The 17,187-nt window shown below is 38.1% G+C and overlaps 1 protein-coding gene across 3 annotated transcripts in view; it reads left to right on the top strand.

Moving 5' to 3' along the window:
• Nucleotides 1-644: 644 nt before the first annotated feature.
• Nucleotides 645-17,187, top strand: part of tsg101 (tumor susceptibility 101) — a 38,881-nt gene continuing 22,338 nt past the window's right edge. The window contains exons 1-7 of one of the 3 annotated variants that reach the window (XM_008107600.3): nt 645-872; nt 6,340-6,424; nt 7,155-7,220; nt 9,571-9,734; nt 10,287-10,413; nt 13,897-13,963; nt 16,079-16,173. In XM_008107600.3, coding sequence (XP_008105807.1) covers nt 831-872; nt 6,340-6,424; nt 7,155-7,220; nt 9,571-9,734; nt 10,287-10,413; nt 13,897-13,963; nt 16,079-16,173 — 646 coding nt within the window. In that variant the 5' untranslated portion in view covers nt 645-830. The other 2 variants (XM_003214747.4, XM_062967657.1) reach the window with 2 other exon arrangements.

Genomic DNA, 17,187 nt, shown 5'->3' on the forward strand with positions numbered 1-17,187 from the left:
AGATGGCGACTACTGGATGGCAGTATTAGTATTATATTATTATTAGTAGTAGTATTAGATTTCTGTATTAGAAACTAGAGCTGATGTGGTCTATCCAATGCAATTTTCTGAATCGGCACCCCCAAATAACCAAATGGATTCTAAAGCTGACCAAAAACTGATTTGTAACCCTTTTGGTACTAATGTTGGGAGAGTGGTCCCTGGTCAAAAAAAGGTGGGGGACCACGAAACTATGTGGACCATCGTTGCCAGTGTGATGTCTCTAGACTTCACTATTTTATCAAGACTGGTCATTGCTCTCCTCCCAAGGAGACTGGTGTGGGCTTTTCCAGGTTTGAATCCAGCCGCTGCCACAGTGACCTGAAAAGCCCCACACCAGCCTCCTTGGGAGGAGAGCAATGACCAATCTCGATAAAATAGTGAAGAGTAGAGACATCACACTGGCAACGAAGGATCTTGGGCAAGTCACACTTTCTCAGCCTCAAGGGAAGGCAGCAGGCAAACCCACTCTGAACTGCAATGGCCAGGAAATCCTCGTGTCGGGGGCGCCACAAGGCACACAGCAACAAGGAGGTTCCTTCCCCCGCCCTTCTTGGCAAAGTCTACGCTCCCGTCCGCGCAACGCACCATGGGGCGGAAGTGACGTCACTCCGTAGCACCGACCGGAAACGGGCGGAGGCCAAGCTCTCGGAAGTGGCTTGAGGCAGTTTGCTGCTTCCTTGCTGGGCAACGACAGTAAGCGGGGCGGTTGGAGGGGCGGAAGGGAGGCAAGGAGGAAAGACGACGACCACTCTCCTCGCCTCCGGCCGCGGGCAGGAACCGCCGCCGCCATGGCCGTGTCGGAGAGTCAGCTGAAGAAAATGCTGGGCAAGGTAACTGGCACAAGAGGCCTCTGGGCCCTCCCTACCGACTTTGAGAGAGGAGGCAGGGTTAAGGCAGGCCTTCCTTGAAGTATTCCTGGCCTTGTCGCCTCGCAGGGGTGAAGCCTGCCTTTGAGCCGGGGAAGGCAGGGGGACGGCCTCTCTCCGCCTCGTGAAGAGAATCTTGGGCGCCGGTCGGCCTTGCTGGGTCTCCTCTCTCGTGGAGGAACCCCCGCCGCCCTCCCACCAGGAAATAAACTGGGGGCCAGGACTCTTCATTAGGAGCAGTGGGCTGAATTGAGGTTCTTCAGAAGGAATAGTCGGGCAGAATTTGGGCTCTCCGTTATATCGCGTGGGTCAGAATTTGGTAGTTTTAGTAAGAGTTATTAAGAGTGAGGCTCTGTATCTCAATCAATAGAAAAAAAAGCGGGATGTCTATACTTGATATCCAACCTGGACACAGCATATTATTTGCGAACACACAAATGCTGAACCACTCTAACAATCACTATGTCAGACTACACAGAGAAGACATTGAAATCCACAGGCATGTGGACACTTTCAACTGAAAGGAGGAAACCATGACAATGAACAAAATTTGGCTGCCAGTATTTAAAAAAACTCTAAAATCATGACAGTGGGTAAAGAACACTCAGAAGACGGGGGAATTTTAGATAGGAATCAATCAGGACCAGCTAACACCTCCCGGCACATGATTCCCCCAGGCAGGAATCAGCCAGGCTTTGAAGCTGCAAGGCTTTTCCATGCTAATCAATGTGATTAATTGCAACATTCACACTTACCTCCAACAGACAGGAATTCTTTTTCCCACCCTGGACCTTCCACAGATATATAAACCTCACTGACTTAGGGCCCTTCCACACAACCCTATTTCTCAGAATATCAAGGCAGAAAATCCCATATTATCTGAGTGTGGACTCAGGTAACCCAGGTCAAAGCAGATATTGTGGGAATTTCTGCCTTGATATTCTGGGATATAGGGCTGTGTGGAAGGATCCCTAGTTTCCAATATACTCTGAGGATGCCTGCCATAGATGTGAGCAAAACATCTGTAGAAAATGCTTTTGGAACATAGCCATGCAGCCCGGAAAACTCACAGCAACCCAGTGATTCTGGCCATGAAAGTCTTCAATAATATATGTATATATAGAATAATAGTAATTATTATGATGCGACTGAATCTGGGCTCTATTATGACTACAGGGGCTGGATTGGAGCTTTTCATAAGGAGTAGAGGGGCTGGATTTCAACACTTTCTTGTGAATTTGGGCTCTTTATAAGTAACAGTGGGACTGATTTTGGCTGTTTATTATAAGTTATGGAGCTGAATTTGGATCTTGACAGGGAGTTTTTTTTCTCTGTGCCTTTTTTGCCTTGCGGTCTACTTTAAATGAAATATTTCCATCCTTAAATTACCTGTGTTTCAGTAGAACAAAGCTTTAGTCATAGGAAATTGGGAAACTTAAAAAAAAGGAAAATGTAAATAACATGGTGTTCATTTTCTTTTGCATTATTTAGGCGAACAGTGATTGTATAGGCTGGTTTAGAAATCGGCTGGTTTAGAAATGGGCTGGTTTTTGTGACACAAAGTAACAAATAAGAATAGTAAACTAAGGTATTGTAATTTGTCATCAGCCATTTTAGAATTAAACCTTGATGGTGATTTTTAAGAATCGACTTAAGCTTCATCCAGTTGTCTAGAATTTAAAGCTATTTCACTACATATCATTTATAAATGAAACAGAATCATCTTTGTGTACTTATTTGAGAGTAAACATTGTTGAATGTTGTAGAATGTAGATCCACCTGTGCTGATTGAACTGTAAAGAGTTGCAGCATTCAGGAACAGCTGGAAGATAAGGAAAAAGCCATAGCAGATGGCAGAACTTCTTCAGGAAATGTAGAAGAAAATCTGCTGGCAGAATAGCACACCAAACTTCAGAAGTTTTCCAGGTGTGGCAGTGGAAAGATCCACTTTTGTCCCAATCATGCCTATATTATTCCATTGGAGGTAACAGTAAAGATGGGATTTTCAATAGTGTATTGGGAAAGATTGAGATCTGTAGCTTGCCCTTAGGTCAGGTGACATGGCACCTCCCAGGAGCCTCCAAGTTACATCAATCCTGGAACTGGAGTAAGAATGATTTCCCTAGCACACAATCAGGGAAGAAGGATAGGAAAAACCAGGGGGAACATAATCTGTCATAATGGCCATAATAAACCACCAGAGGTTTGGATGTAATAATTACTCAACCATGAAATCTTTCCCCCCTCTTGCAGTAAGATTTTTCATACCATCAGTCCAGCTGGTCTCTCATTTGGGTGAAGATAACTTAAGTTCAGCCTAACTGTCTTGAAGCCACCAGATCTCATCTGCTCTAAGAAAATAAGCAGGCTCAGCCCCAGTTTAGAACCTGGATTAGTGACTACTAAGGTGGTGCTAGCTGAATTTCACAGGAAGGCAATGGCAAATAACCTCTGCGTAGTTCTTGCCCAAGAAAGCCCTGTCAAATGCATGAGGTCACCATAAGTCAATAAGCAACTTGAAAACACATAAACATACAGCTGAACTTTCATTTTGAAAAAATGGATTTAAAGTTTGTATTCTCATTGAGCCATATTCTGATACAATATAGGTTTGATTAGCAAGAAAACTGCAAAACATGGTAGTTGCTTAGCTAATTGTTAGATGATCAGGAGCAAAAAGAATGTGGAAATACAGCATTGTCCTGTTAGTGAGTAAGATTTGTTATCTGGTAGATAATTCCGATTGAGAGTTATGACTATTTTTATTCATTTTATGGTTATTCATACATGTATGCTGTATTTTTCTTTCATGGGTTTTTGCTTTTTATTGCAGTAATAGTAAAGGGAGGAAAGAAGATTTGAATATATTTAACAGTGTCCTAAAAATCATACTAGTATTTCCTGGCATTTCGGTGCCATTCATTATTATTTTACAGTATTCATTATTGTAGCATTGCCACAGGCCAAGGTAGTTCTCAACAGATGTGAAGTATTCTGGACAACATTCTGTTAGCTGTTCTGGTCAGCTCTGAGTTGGGGGGGGGGCATATGCCCACACCCAGAAGCAGCTTTTAACCATCTCAATTGCGTTATAGGTAAATGGAAAACTGCTTATATAAGCAGGGAGTAACATGTGGGTTTTGCCCTTATATCTTAACTTTGGTTTAGTATCACTTTTATTTATCCTCCCTTTTGTCAGCAGGAATAGGGCTTGTCAAATACATTTTAAGAAGGCAGGAGCAGAATGTTCATCAGCCTTTGGTCTCAATGTGGAACACTATATGACCCAGCATCCTCTATCTGCCTTTATCTGCTGCTGTTCTTCAGTTTGATATAATCTGTAATTGCAAGTATTATCTTTTTCTTCAAAGAAGAACTCATAGTCATTTTGCTCCAGGATCCATTTGTATTCTGTTCTTTATCATGGAATTTTGTGGTGGTGCACAACCAAAACAGTAGGCAATGTAAAATAATCCCAGATTAAAATAATAGCTTCATCTTCTCTTCACCACAACAGATCCTTCAAGGCCCTATCAGAATAGAGTCTGGAAGCAAATAGCAGGAAAACCAATTGGCATTATTTTACTTTGCTAATGACAATTAATAGTGCCACTGAAAGTCTTGGAAAGTCCCCAGCTCTACAGATTTACATTTTGGCTTGTTACATAATTTTGGGGAAACATTCATGTGTTCCCAGAATTACTTTATGGAGGTAATCTTATTGATGTTTCTGATTCAGATAGCCTTAATTAATCTTTCTGAAGTTTACCTTGTGTCAGGGCTCAAACTACATTGTAGTAGGTCGTCTGTGGTTTGCTCTTCTCCACACTTACATGTCATGGACTCCACTTTGTAGCCCCATTTCTTATGGTTGGCTCTGCATCTCGTGGTGCCAGAGCACAGTCTGTTTAGCACCTTCCAAGTTGCCCAGACTTCTGTGTGTCCAGGAGGGAGTTTGTCATCCAGCGTCAGCCACTGATTGAGATTCTGGATTTTAGCCTGCCACTTTTGGGCTCTCACTTGCTGAGGTGAGTATTTATGTAAATTTTAGAAAATCATTTCTTGATATAAGGTGTTGGCATGCTAGCTGATATCCGAACAGGAGATGGGCCGGAGATGTCAATGCCTTGGTCCTTTCATTGCTGGATGCTACTTCCCAGCGGATGTCAGGTGGTAGAATGCTGGCTAAACAGTATGATTTCTCCAGTGGTGTGGGGTGGCTTTCTAACATGGACTATCAAAAAGACAAATGAATGCATCCAAAAACAAATCAAGCTTGAGATCCCATTAGAAACCAGAATGATAGAACTGAGATTATCATATTTTGGATATTGAGACATGCCAGGATCCATTAGCAAATACATTAATGCTCAGTACAGCGGAGGGCACTAGTGAAATAAAAAGAAGACTGCTTTACAAATGGATTGACCTAGTCAAGTCACAGTCTTGAACTTGCTTAATCTGATCTACCAATATCTGGTCTCGGCATTGAATTTTTGCTGTAGTTTGTAAGGTGCTCTGAGTCCCCTTCGGGATAAGAAGGGCAGGGCATAAATATAGTAAATAATAATAATGGAATTTCTCATTCATAGGGTCACCATAAGAGAAAGCTGACTTGACAGCATTTAACAACAATTTTAAAAACAGTAACAGATTTTGGGGTGACTGTTGGGCCACTAGCACTCTCCTTTCTTTTACTCTGCAGTTGCTATGACTTCTATGGATTAGGCAATCATAAAATCTGCTTGAGTCTGCCATCATAATTGGTCATTGTTTTATTATGTTTTAGAATTGTTCTATGTTTCATTGAGAAGGCTTATACTGAAATAATGGTTATAAACAGCGAGGATACAATTTTATTTGGGGACTTGCATTTTCTTGTGTCAATATATAAGGCATAAAGTACTGTATTGGGAAAATCTTATTTTCCATAAGCATAGTAAACATAGTAACGGCGCTCCATGCAGTCATGCTGGCCACATGACCTTGGAGGTGTCTATGGATAATGCCGGCTCTTCGGCTTAGAAATGGAGATGAGCACCAACCCCCAGAGTCAGACATGACTGGACTTAACGTCAGGGGAAACCTTTACCTTTACCTTTTAGTAAACACGTCATTGTGTTTGAGTCTGTATTGTGGCACACAGAACGTAACTCAGCTTGAATGAACATATTTTCTCTATAGTATTTAGTTTTCATTCAGGAAAGCAGCTTTGCGTGAAAAAATGGTTCTTACCCTCTGCTGGGTAAAGAAAGGGACAAAAGCTATACATGCTATAAAATCTCACCTACAGTATCATAACCTGTAAAGTGAGATTGTGGAAAGGCAGGACCTTAGTCATAGGACTTAGATAGAAGTAGGTTCATATTGTATTAATAAAATTTGCCTTTAATGTAGTTTTAAGTTTATAAAATTCTTTCCCCCTATATAGTACAAGTACAGAGACCTGTCTGTTCAAGAAACTATCAGTGTTATTGCCCAATACAAAGATCTCAAACCTGTAATGGATGGCTATGGTAAGTCCCTGTGTTTTGTCACCTGCATTGTTTTATGTTTACAATTAATGAGTATATTGTATTCTTTATAATATTGTTTGTTCTGTAAAATAATGTGTCTAGTATTCAGCCATTCAGTGCTAATTTCTTATCTTTATTTCATTCTGTTTTGCACAAATAATTTTATTGTGGAAAAGAATGAAAAGTTATGAGATTAATTACTTGGATTTAAAGCGTATTCTTCAGCAAATTTGTGTTAGAAACATTTTTTTTTTCCTATTTGAAAAAAACTTGTCCATGTAATATAAAACAGGGAACTGGAACTTCACTTAAATCTGGGGTGGGCAAATTGCAGCTCACCAGATGTTATCAGATTGCAACTCCCATTAATCCTGGCAGCCATATCCCATGGTAAGAATACTGGGATTTAAAGTAAAAACAGATCCTGGACTGTTGCACCTTACTGATCCTGACCTGTAGCTTTGAGTTGCAGTTTTGTTTTGAAGGTTGTCATAGCAATTATAGTAGTTGTGCATGTTTAACAACTGGGTTTGTCATAGATTATTTAGTGATACGGATTCATAAGGCACAAAATAATATACTAGGCATGTTGCATTGTGTAGTGCTGGAATTTTTTAGCAGGTGCTTGCTTATATGTGGAAAAGTACATGACAAACATTTGATGCATTTTTGTGTGTGCATGAATTGCTTTGTCAGTAAAATAAACAAAGTGTCTAATTCTTTGTTTCAGTTTTTAATGATGGTTCATCAAGAGAGTTGATGAGCCTCACTGGAACTATTCCTGTAAGTTACAGAGGTACGTATGTGTCTTGAATTATTTGTGCATACCTGACTTGAAAACATATGTATTTATCACTGTTGTCAGTCCACTTACTTTCAAATACCACATTTTTAGTTTTATAACTTTGTGTAATTGTTTTACAATATTTGAAGACATATGTACTTTGCTGCAATTTTATCCCTTAAATCAGTGAATGTAATACAAGAAAACAGAAGTACATCTGATATTCTTGTGACCTTAAAATAATTTTTATGCATTATATGTGTAATTTCCACTCTCTTTTTTAGAGGTTTTGTAGTAGCACTCTAGAGTAGAGTTGATTTAGCATAGAGAACATCTTGCAAAATGTTGTCTTTCTCTTTAATTGCTCTGATTTCACTGTGAAAAAGGAATTGAGTGTCACCCCAGAAGCATTTAAAGTAATTTCTGCAAGTGTTTGGTATTGACTTCTATTTAAATATACAGTTAACACAAACAAGGTTTCCTTTTCAATAGGTTAGGGAGTTCTGCTAGCATGCCAAGTGTCTGCACCTGTTGTACTGATTGAAAGCTCTGCAGATGGAAAGCTGCTATTAAAAACCATTCCCTTATTCACAGTGCACTGAATTAATTGAAGCTGGCTAGATAAGAGATTGAAAAGTAATCCTGAATCAAGCTCTGACAGTCTGTACACTATGGAAGTAAAGAAGGCATATCCAGTGGCTGAAATGAAAAAAAAAATGCTATGTGTGATGTGCCCTGTCTATAGGGTTTTAGTACATTCCAGGCAGTTGCTCCTAGAAGCTGGAAAATCTTTCAGTGCAGCATTCCATTAAACATAGGAAATTATTTCTAAAGGGGGAGACCATGGTACCTCTCATGAAAGCTATGATGCAAAAGGTTGATCCCAACAATTATTTTAAAAATGAACGCTTAAGCACCGTTAATGTACAAATTGTGATTACCAACATTTTAATAGACTATAATCATTCTGACTACCCCATATGATTATCAAACTAGAATTAAAATACAGAAATAACTAACTAAAATTATCAGGGGCTAATCACTAAGGTCTTAAGAAGGTTAAGTGGGAGCATTTAGTTACAATTTAAGTAAGTCACAATGCAAAATCCATTTTAAAATTTGTATCTAAAACACTATAATAGAAAAAGCAGGTCTCAATTGACTGCAGAAATCAGAGCAGATAAACTTTCTTAGAAGGTTGTTTCATTTTCCATCGACTCCACTTATCATAAGACTCATGGCAGAAAACACGTAAGATCTGTTGTGGATTTAAACAGCTTCATTCATGTGTGTTTTATCACTGATTTATTTAATATATTTTACTCTTAAAGTCTAGCTGCTCTTGATCTTCTCACCCAGGAGAAATCAGGTTCATATCTGCTTAGCTTCAGCAGTACCTTAGTACTTTAAAGACCAAATTTGGTATTTTGAATTATTCTAGGAACCAGTTTGGTAGCTAGCTATTATTTATTTATTTATTTATTTATTTATAGTATTTATATTCCGCCCTTCTCACCCCGAAGGGGACGCAGGGCGGATCACATTACACATATAAGGCAAACATTCAATGCCTTAACATAGAACAAAGACAAGACAAACGCGGGGCTCTGAGCTGGCCTCGAACTCATGACCTCTTGGTCAGAGTGATTTGTTGCAGCTGGCTGCAGCTGGTTGCTCAACAGCCTGCGCCACAGCCCGGCTATATGTTCCTTTCTGCAGTCCAGTAACACCCTGGCAGGCACATTCTTGCCCTTTGCAACTTTCTGAACTGTTTTCAACTTCAGCCTATGATAATGATAGTGGTTGGTCTAATATGGAAATGATTAGAGCATGCATGGCTTCGTAAAGTCCAATGTCTCAATCATAGAACAGAACCACTTTGCAAACTTAATTTTTGAGTTGGAATGTAGCCCCATTGAAATGACTTGTTTGCCTACTCATATATGGTTGAAACTCTGAACTGACCTCCATCTTGTCTGTACTCTTTATCTGATCTTAAGAATAATTCTAACACTTTGTTACATCCCAGGATCAGAAAATAGATATGCGAACAAATAGAAATGCAATTGTCACGTCATTCCTAAATATGAAAGTGAAGAATAGGTATCTCAATGGCAAGTGGCTTTGCTATATGTGAAGAGGCAGTGTATCCTCCTTGTAAATGCACAGGTGCATCTGCCTGGTTAATGTTAGAAGCAGTTTGTTATAATATATGTATTGTAGTCTAGTTGCTCAATGCAATTTTTGCGTGCTTGAATTTACCATAGCAATAAATGTATTTTGCCTCACTGTTTTACAACATTATCATATGTGCCCCCCCAAACCCATGATTCATTAACTGCTTTTTTCTAAACCTCTTCAGGCAATACTTATAATATCCCAATATGTCTCTGGTTGTTGGATACATATCCATTCAACCCCCCAATCTGCTTTGTTAAACCAACTAGTACAATGACAATTAAAACTGGAAAACATGTTGATGCAAATGGCAAGATATATCTTCCATATCTCCATGAATGGAAACATGTAAGTACATTTTTTAATTTTTACTTTAATTTTGAATTATTATACTTTTTAAGAAATAGGATAGTTTCTCGTATGGCCATTTAGTATCACATAAAGGCATAGACTTGGAAACCTGGAGCCTTTTATTGAATGAAATACTGTTATTTGCCATGATCGCTGTGCTATTATAAGGTTTGGAATTGAAATGCTCATTCACAAAATTCCTTTTATCCATAACCTATATGATTCACTGGGGATGGTAACATATATTCAGTTCTTGCTAACTGAATTGAATAAAGTAGATGGAAACCTAAATAGGAGACACTAATCTGCTATCCCTAAAGAAGTGATAGATCTGTTGTCAGTGCTAATGAACAATTTATGTATTTATTTATTTATTTGCAACATTTATACCCCGCCCTTCTCACCCGAGGGGACTCAGGGCGGCTTACAAAAATTGGCAAAATTTAATGCCCAAATTGCAATCATAAAAACAAAATAATATAAACAGATCTGTTAATTAAACTACCTTTGTGGGAGAAAAAAGTCTGTTTTCTGTGTTTTAACTCCTAGCCACAATCAGATTTGATAGGATTGATTCAAGTTATGATCGTGGTGTTTGGAGACGAGCCTCCAGTGTTTTCTCGGCCTACTATTTCAGCAGGCTATCCACCTTATCAGGCAACAGGACCACCAAATGGTAAGAAACATATGTCTCTTACACATGTAAATAACTAGCATTATAAATAAACATAGATACTGCTGTATTTATTTGAAATGTTCTAGTTTTCGTAGCACTTTCCTGTTCACTTCTAAGCATGTAGTGGCATGGTTGTTAACAATACTATTTTGTGGAACGTGGAAAGGCATTGTGAGCATCATACAAGGCGGGATCTTATTTTTTTAAAAGAAAACTTAATAGAACAAGAAATGTATGTGGTATGTAGTTTATATATGTACATGTAGTCAGTTACATTGTGTATTCCAACTACCAGAAGATTTGTTGTCTGAGGTATGGGAGGTTGCAATAGGAAGGATGGAATTAGTGTAAATGGTTTTTATCCCAGGAGGGGCCTTTGCTGAATTTCAATTATTTCTGTGAATTGGCAGGCAGTTTCTAGCTGAAATTCATGCATTTTTGCTCCAGCATTTCTGAATTCTTTTTGCCCTGTTATTTTGTTATTATCAGTGACACTCTATTCAGTAGTTTTTACAGTTTTGCTTATTGTATTCAACTGTAGCAAAATCTGTTTCTCTGTTTAATTTTAAATAAAATATAATCTGTCCTGGTTTTTTGTATGTTTAATGGCACTTCTGTGTTCTACTGCTTTTCTAAAAGGAAGACTTAGTTGTATATAGCTAATCACCTGTCTTCTGTACACATAACTGATGTCTTGTGAGTAACAGTGCAGAGTCTTTTGTCTGAAGAACGGTTGTAATTCATTTTCCTCATTTGTGCAGAAAGAATTGTTAACTCAGAACTATTACCCTGTTACTTTTAACACGGTGATTCAGTTTATAATATGGAGCCCTCGTTTCTTATATGTCTAGATTTTATCTAAAAAATTATGAACAGTCAGGGCATAAGGTTATTTATGAGATTATCTGTTTCTGGATTACCTTACTTATGCACAATCTTTTCTAAATGGTCTGTTATATGTCCTGTTAAAAAGGTTAAGCTGGGAATATGGGATGGCCATTTCAACAGTATAGAAAGGGGAAGGAGGAATGTACCAACAACTTTAAAACTAATTGGTGTCTTAGCATGAGCTTTTGTAGATTTTAAACCGACTTTTTAAAGATCCGGAGCCCCCAATGGCACAGCAGATTAAACCGCTGAGCTGCTGAACTTGCTGACCAAAAGGTCAGCAGTTTGAATCCAGAGAGTGGGGAGAGCTCCCACTGTTAGCCCTAGCTTCTGCCAATCTAGCAATTTGAAAATGTGCAAACGTGAATAGATCAATAGGTACCGCTCCAGCGGGAAGGTAAAGGCGATCCATGCAGTCATGCTGGCCACAGACAATGACAGCTCTTCAGCTTAGAAATGGAGATGAGCACCAACTCCCAGAGTCGGACACGATTATACTTAATGTCAGGGGAAAACCTTTATCTTTAACTTTTAAGATCCAGTATAGAATGCTCCAGTAGTAGCATTCTTTCAGCCATAGTATCTTAGCTATGGAATTCTTTCCCTAGGGCAGATTATATCAAGCACATATTTACTAAGTTGAATGCTGCTGCTCAGTCATTTAATCGTCTCCGACTCTTCGTGACCTAAGTTGAATACATGCAGTAAATCTTTTCTTTTTTTTTTCTTTTTTGGTTTGGTATTTATCAAGTTGAAAATAGAGATTGATCTGTTTTTTTAATATGGTTTAAATATAATCCAGAAGTGCTATTTTTTATGTTTCTTTGATAGCAGAGTGTGCAAGATCATAATATTTGATTTAACGAACAAACTTACTGAGGGAATGTTCTTGACTATTTGTAGTGTGGAACATTTTGGTAGGGATATATCTGTATTGCTTTCTATAGCTTTTGCATTTGTTTCAAACAAATATTATCTTCATTCCATTTCTTTGTAGGTTCGTAGAAGTTCTCTTGAAATTCCTCAGAATTTTACAATGCGTTTTCATAACACATTTATAGTGATTTGTACACATTTTGCAAACACTTCCTCAGTGTATAAATTTTCCTCCCAATTTACACTCTTGGTTTGAGTATTAAACTGATCAAGCCCATGTACTCCCAGGAAGAAAAGTCTCAATCACTGTTAATACTTTTACTATAGTTTTTTGTGTGTACTACATTGTTGGATTTATATAGCTTTATTCAGCTTTATTTATTTATTTATTTAATAAAGTAAACCAGTGTTTCTCACACTGTGCTCCTCCAGGTGTTTTTGGACTTCAGCTCCCAGAAATCCCAGTCAGCTTACCAACTGTTAAGAATTGTGGGAGCTGAAGTCCAAAACATCTGAGAAATTATGAAGTAAACTCTCATAAGATATATGTGAATGCTGAAAATGTACGGATAATATTAGGTACCTTGCTTTATTACTCTGTTGTGTATTTGGGTCCATCCACTCTATATTTTCTGTGCGGGGGCTTATGATACTAGGTAACATAGTGGTTCTCAACTTGTTAGGTCCCCAGGTGTTACAGAAATCTCAGCCAGTTTACCAGCTGTTAGGATTTCTGGGAATTGAAGGCCAAAACATCAGGGAACCCACAGGTTGAGAACCACTGAGGTAACAGCAACCTGAGTATATTGCAGCAGTTTGGCCAGTAGGTGTCAGTCAAATATACGATAAACTAGTGGTTATCTAACTGTGCTCTTCCAAGTGTTTTGGACTTCAGCTCCCCGCAATCCCAGCCAGTTGTTAGGAATTGTGGGAGCTGAAGACCAAAACACCTGGTGGAGCAGAATTTGAAAAACACTGATGCTTTAACTTCATAGCTTTAGGCAAAAATCATAATACCTTTAGTACAACCACCTAACATATCAGAAAGCTCTCCAGAACTTTCTTCATACAGGGTATTACTTGAATAGGGTTGCTGCAATGAGAGAGAAAATTTGTCAAAATGAAAAGTACCTGTTTTGAGTTGTTAAGGTAGAATGCAGAAGTAAAAATTAATGTAAGGTGCATCCATCCATCTTTCATTGATTTCTCCTTTGCCCTCCTTCACACAAATGCAAGAACAAGAGTATAACATTTAGCTCCTGTGCTAAAACATACTCCTTTTTGCATTGCTTTTGATCCAGCCCTACAGAGTTTATTATGGGCATTCAAACCTTGTTTTTATAGATTTGTACCAGGAAATAAATATTTCAAATAGTTCAATAATTTAGATTGCTTCATATTAAGAATGGCTTTTTCATAAGGACTTGGATTTTAAGCTATGTAACATACTGAAAAGACCCATTTAAATAATACTATTATGCTGGAGACCAAATGGGAAGGTTCTGAGAACTTGATTTTGTTCCTTAGTACTGGTTGCCTATCTTGAAGATAAACATCAAAGCTTTCTTGCATTTGCATAATGTGGAATAAAAATAAATTAAACACTCTTGCAATTATTACTATTAAAAGTACTTAATGTTAAAAGTAGACTTTTGATAGAACTGAACAACATAATTATTCTGAATTATTAACATGTCTAAAAATTGCTACTGTTCCCAGCTTCCTACATGCCAGGTATGCCAAGTGGAATGTCTCCTTACCCACCTGGGCCTCCTCCTAATCCAAGGTAAACAATTGTTTGTTCAATCTACCTGTGCAGTAGGAAATATAGGCAATGATTAGACTGTGCTTCTGTGATTGAAACCAAAAATAATATTTATTTATTTATTTGCAGTATTTATATTCCGCCTTTCTCACCCCGAAGGGACACAGGATGGATCACAATGCACATATACATGGCAAACATTCAATGCCATTAGACAAATGACATATATAGACAACCACATATAGACAGACACAGAGGCAATTTAACATTCCAGCTTCTGGCTTCATGAGGGTATGCTCGATTCCGGCCGCAGGAGGAACTGCTGCTTCATCATCCACTGTGACACCGAGTCCTTGATGGAGTACTTCCTCATCTTCCGCACACTGCTGGAGATTTTATGGCATTGTAAATTGGTTAAATTAGCCTCCCTGCATAAGTAGTACCTAAATTCCTACTTGACAGATGTAACCGTCTTTCAGCTGCATAGATCAACAGCAAGCTAGACTATTAAATGGTCGGGAGCTTACTCCGACCCGAGCTGGCTTTGAACTCATGATCTCTCTGTCAGTAGTGATTTATTGCAGCTGGCTACTAACCAGTTGCGCCACAGCCCAGTGTTATGTTTGGAGTCTACTCATATTTAGTTCAGTTGTATCTGCTCACTAAAATTGGAACTTAATGGGTTTATATCAGTAATGTCATTTAAAATCTGGTTGCATTCAAAAACTCAGTTTTGAATCTAATAATAACTAAGGATGTCAAAAATCATAACTGAAAACTCAAGTGTCAATATAAGTTTACTTTTGAAATGACCATTTTGCCTACCAGACTGCCCTTGTGCTGTAAATAATGTTTATCTCTCTTTCATTTGGTGACTTCTCTTTGGACAAATCTTCAGAAATTAAATGATATCAGTTGAAGGCATACATGGAAGATTGCTGTATGTCGTAGCCCTGATCACAACCACAGTTGTACTGCCTCTGTTGGCTTCAACCCCAGAACTCAATATATTGAGAAAAACACCTTAAAGGAGAATTATATTTACCACCAGATATGGAAAGGCCCACTCCTTTCTCCATGCATTTTTGTATGGATGGAACTAATTTCTGAAGAGGGAAGAAATCTTTCCTTTTTTATATGCTTCCTTATTTTCTATGTTTTAGCTAATGGTGATAGAATATGAAAATGGGAAGATTAAACTTGTAGAAAATGAACATAGCCTTAAATGCTGGAGCTTACACACATGTACCCCTCCACATTTGCAGATTTGATTATACACAGGGATTTGATTAAAATGTTCTCTCCAGGAATCTCTAGGTACTTCAGTGTGACTCTGTAGTCAGCGTTTGTCAGAAGTTGACCATAGAGTCATGTTGAAGGACCTAGAGATTTGTAAACAGTTGTTCTCTCAGGTTAAAAAATAGTAATATTTTATTTGCATTGTTAAAACTTTTGTGGGGGTCTTGTATTCCTAACCCTACCAAGTGTGGAGGGCTGACTATAATTTTTATATTTCGACTTTTGGTGTTCCACAGCATAGTTGTTGATACTTGTGTACTGTTGAGGAGTTTGTAGTTAGTATATACTGTCATAAGATACCTTGTAGGGTGTTTATGTTTAGAAGAGGACATGAATGCAGCACTGCAGCAGAACTGCAGCAAGAGAATCAGAGACGTGGAAGAAAATGTAGTGTATTTAAAAATGTATTAATCCAGTTGAATGGGACCTGAGAAAAAAGAGCACATGCTTAGAATGGTGGTGATAACATGTTTTGTGAAAGCCATAAAATATGTGCCCATTCCATTGGGTCTCCCAAGTATATTTGAAATCAGAATATGTGCCTCTCTATATGGAAACAGTTCGGTTGTGTGCAAAGCTATTACTGACTGGTGTAGAATAAATTTAAAGATTGTTAGAAAGTGTTAGCGTCAGTCGTATCATTAGGTATGTGAATAACATGCCTTCTTAAATATGAATGAGAGTTGGTTATCTTCAAAATAATATCCTGTTGATTGATACTGCTGAGACTTCTGAAAACCAACATTTCTTTTGCTAATTGAAATGCACTCTTACTTTTAATTCTGCCTCAGCAAACATTCTTTAAAATTCTGTCTTCCCCTTTCTCCTCCCTTCAAGTGGTTATCCCTACCCTTTTCCTCAACCTAGTGGACCATTTCCAGCAACAACTAGCACTCAACATTATCCATCTCAGCCTCCTGTAACTACTGTGGGTGAGTAAATTTGAAGTGCATTCATTTCAAAGGTATAGAATAATAGCACAGAAGAACCTATTTCTGAGGTGACAATTATTTTTTATTAAAAGAGTAAAATATTGTTGTTTAAAAAGATCAATTTTATTGCCAGTAAGAATTTCACAGGTGTTATTTTTCTCCATTATTTGATTTACAGAATGATCATTAACTATATTTTGTCTTTCATCCACAAAATAACATGTTTTTGCTGAACTGTTCTGTGTAGTGAAGTCAATATTTGCTGGAAAAAATGATGCTGACAAACCCAAAATGAATTAAACCTGGACGGCAAATAAAGCAAAAATATATATTTGTTTTCTTCTCTAATGTCATGATTTTGGGGGCTGATTTTGTAATTAATGAGTTTTTAGATGTTGGGAAAAGATTTTATTAAACTGCTGAACATGCCAGGGAACTGAAAAAATGACTGCTTGGGCACAAGAAGAACAAAGAAATATAGCTTAGGCGAAGTGACTGAAGTCCAGATGTTGGTCTTACAGTTGATTTGTGAACCTTCTGCCTGGTGTCTGTTGAAAATGGGAAACACTACCGATGAAGCAAACAGAAGAAACATATGATTGAGGTGGAATCAGTACACCTGAAAAGCCCTTTTTATCATGCCTAACTGGATATGAATTATTAGTGACTTAATATTTCTCGATTATGTGAACTACTGGTTCTACATCTGCGTGGCTATGCAAGAGTTGAAGTCATTGTAGAAGAATCATGAAATGCCTCACTGCCTATGTTACTGGAAATACTTCGTGAAGTTCATGTATATACAGATTTCTTTATCTGGAAATTCGAAGACCTCCACAAACCAACAAAATTTGCCACCAACCTTCTGCTTCCGCCTTCAAGGCAACAGCTGCTACACTCCTGCTTGTTCATCTCTCTGATCCTCAGTCTCTACACTACAGCCTTGTGTCTCATACACCAATTAAATGCAAGCTTGAAGAGAGAATAAAAACTGAAATTATGGGAAACATGGGT

The sequence above is a fragment of the Anolis carolinensis genome, chromosome 1 (genome assembly GCF_035594765.1).
Source record: "Anolis carolinensis isolate JA03-04 chromosome 1, rAnoCar3.1.pri, whole genome shotgun sequence".
NCBI classification, from domain to species: Eukaryota; Metazoa; Chordata; class Lepidosauria; order Squamata; family Dactyloidae; genus Anolis; species Anolis carolinensis.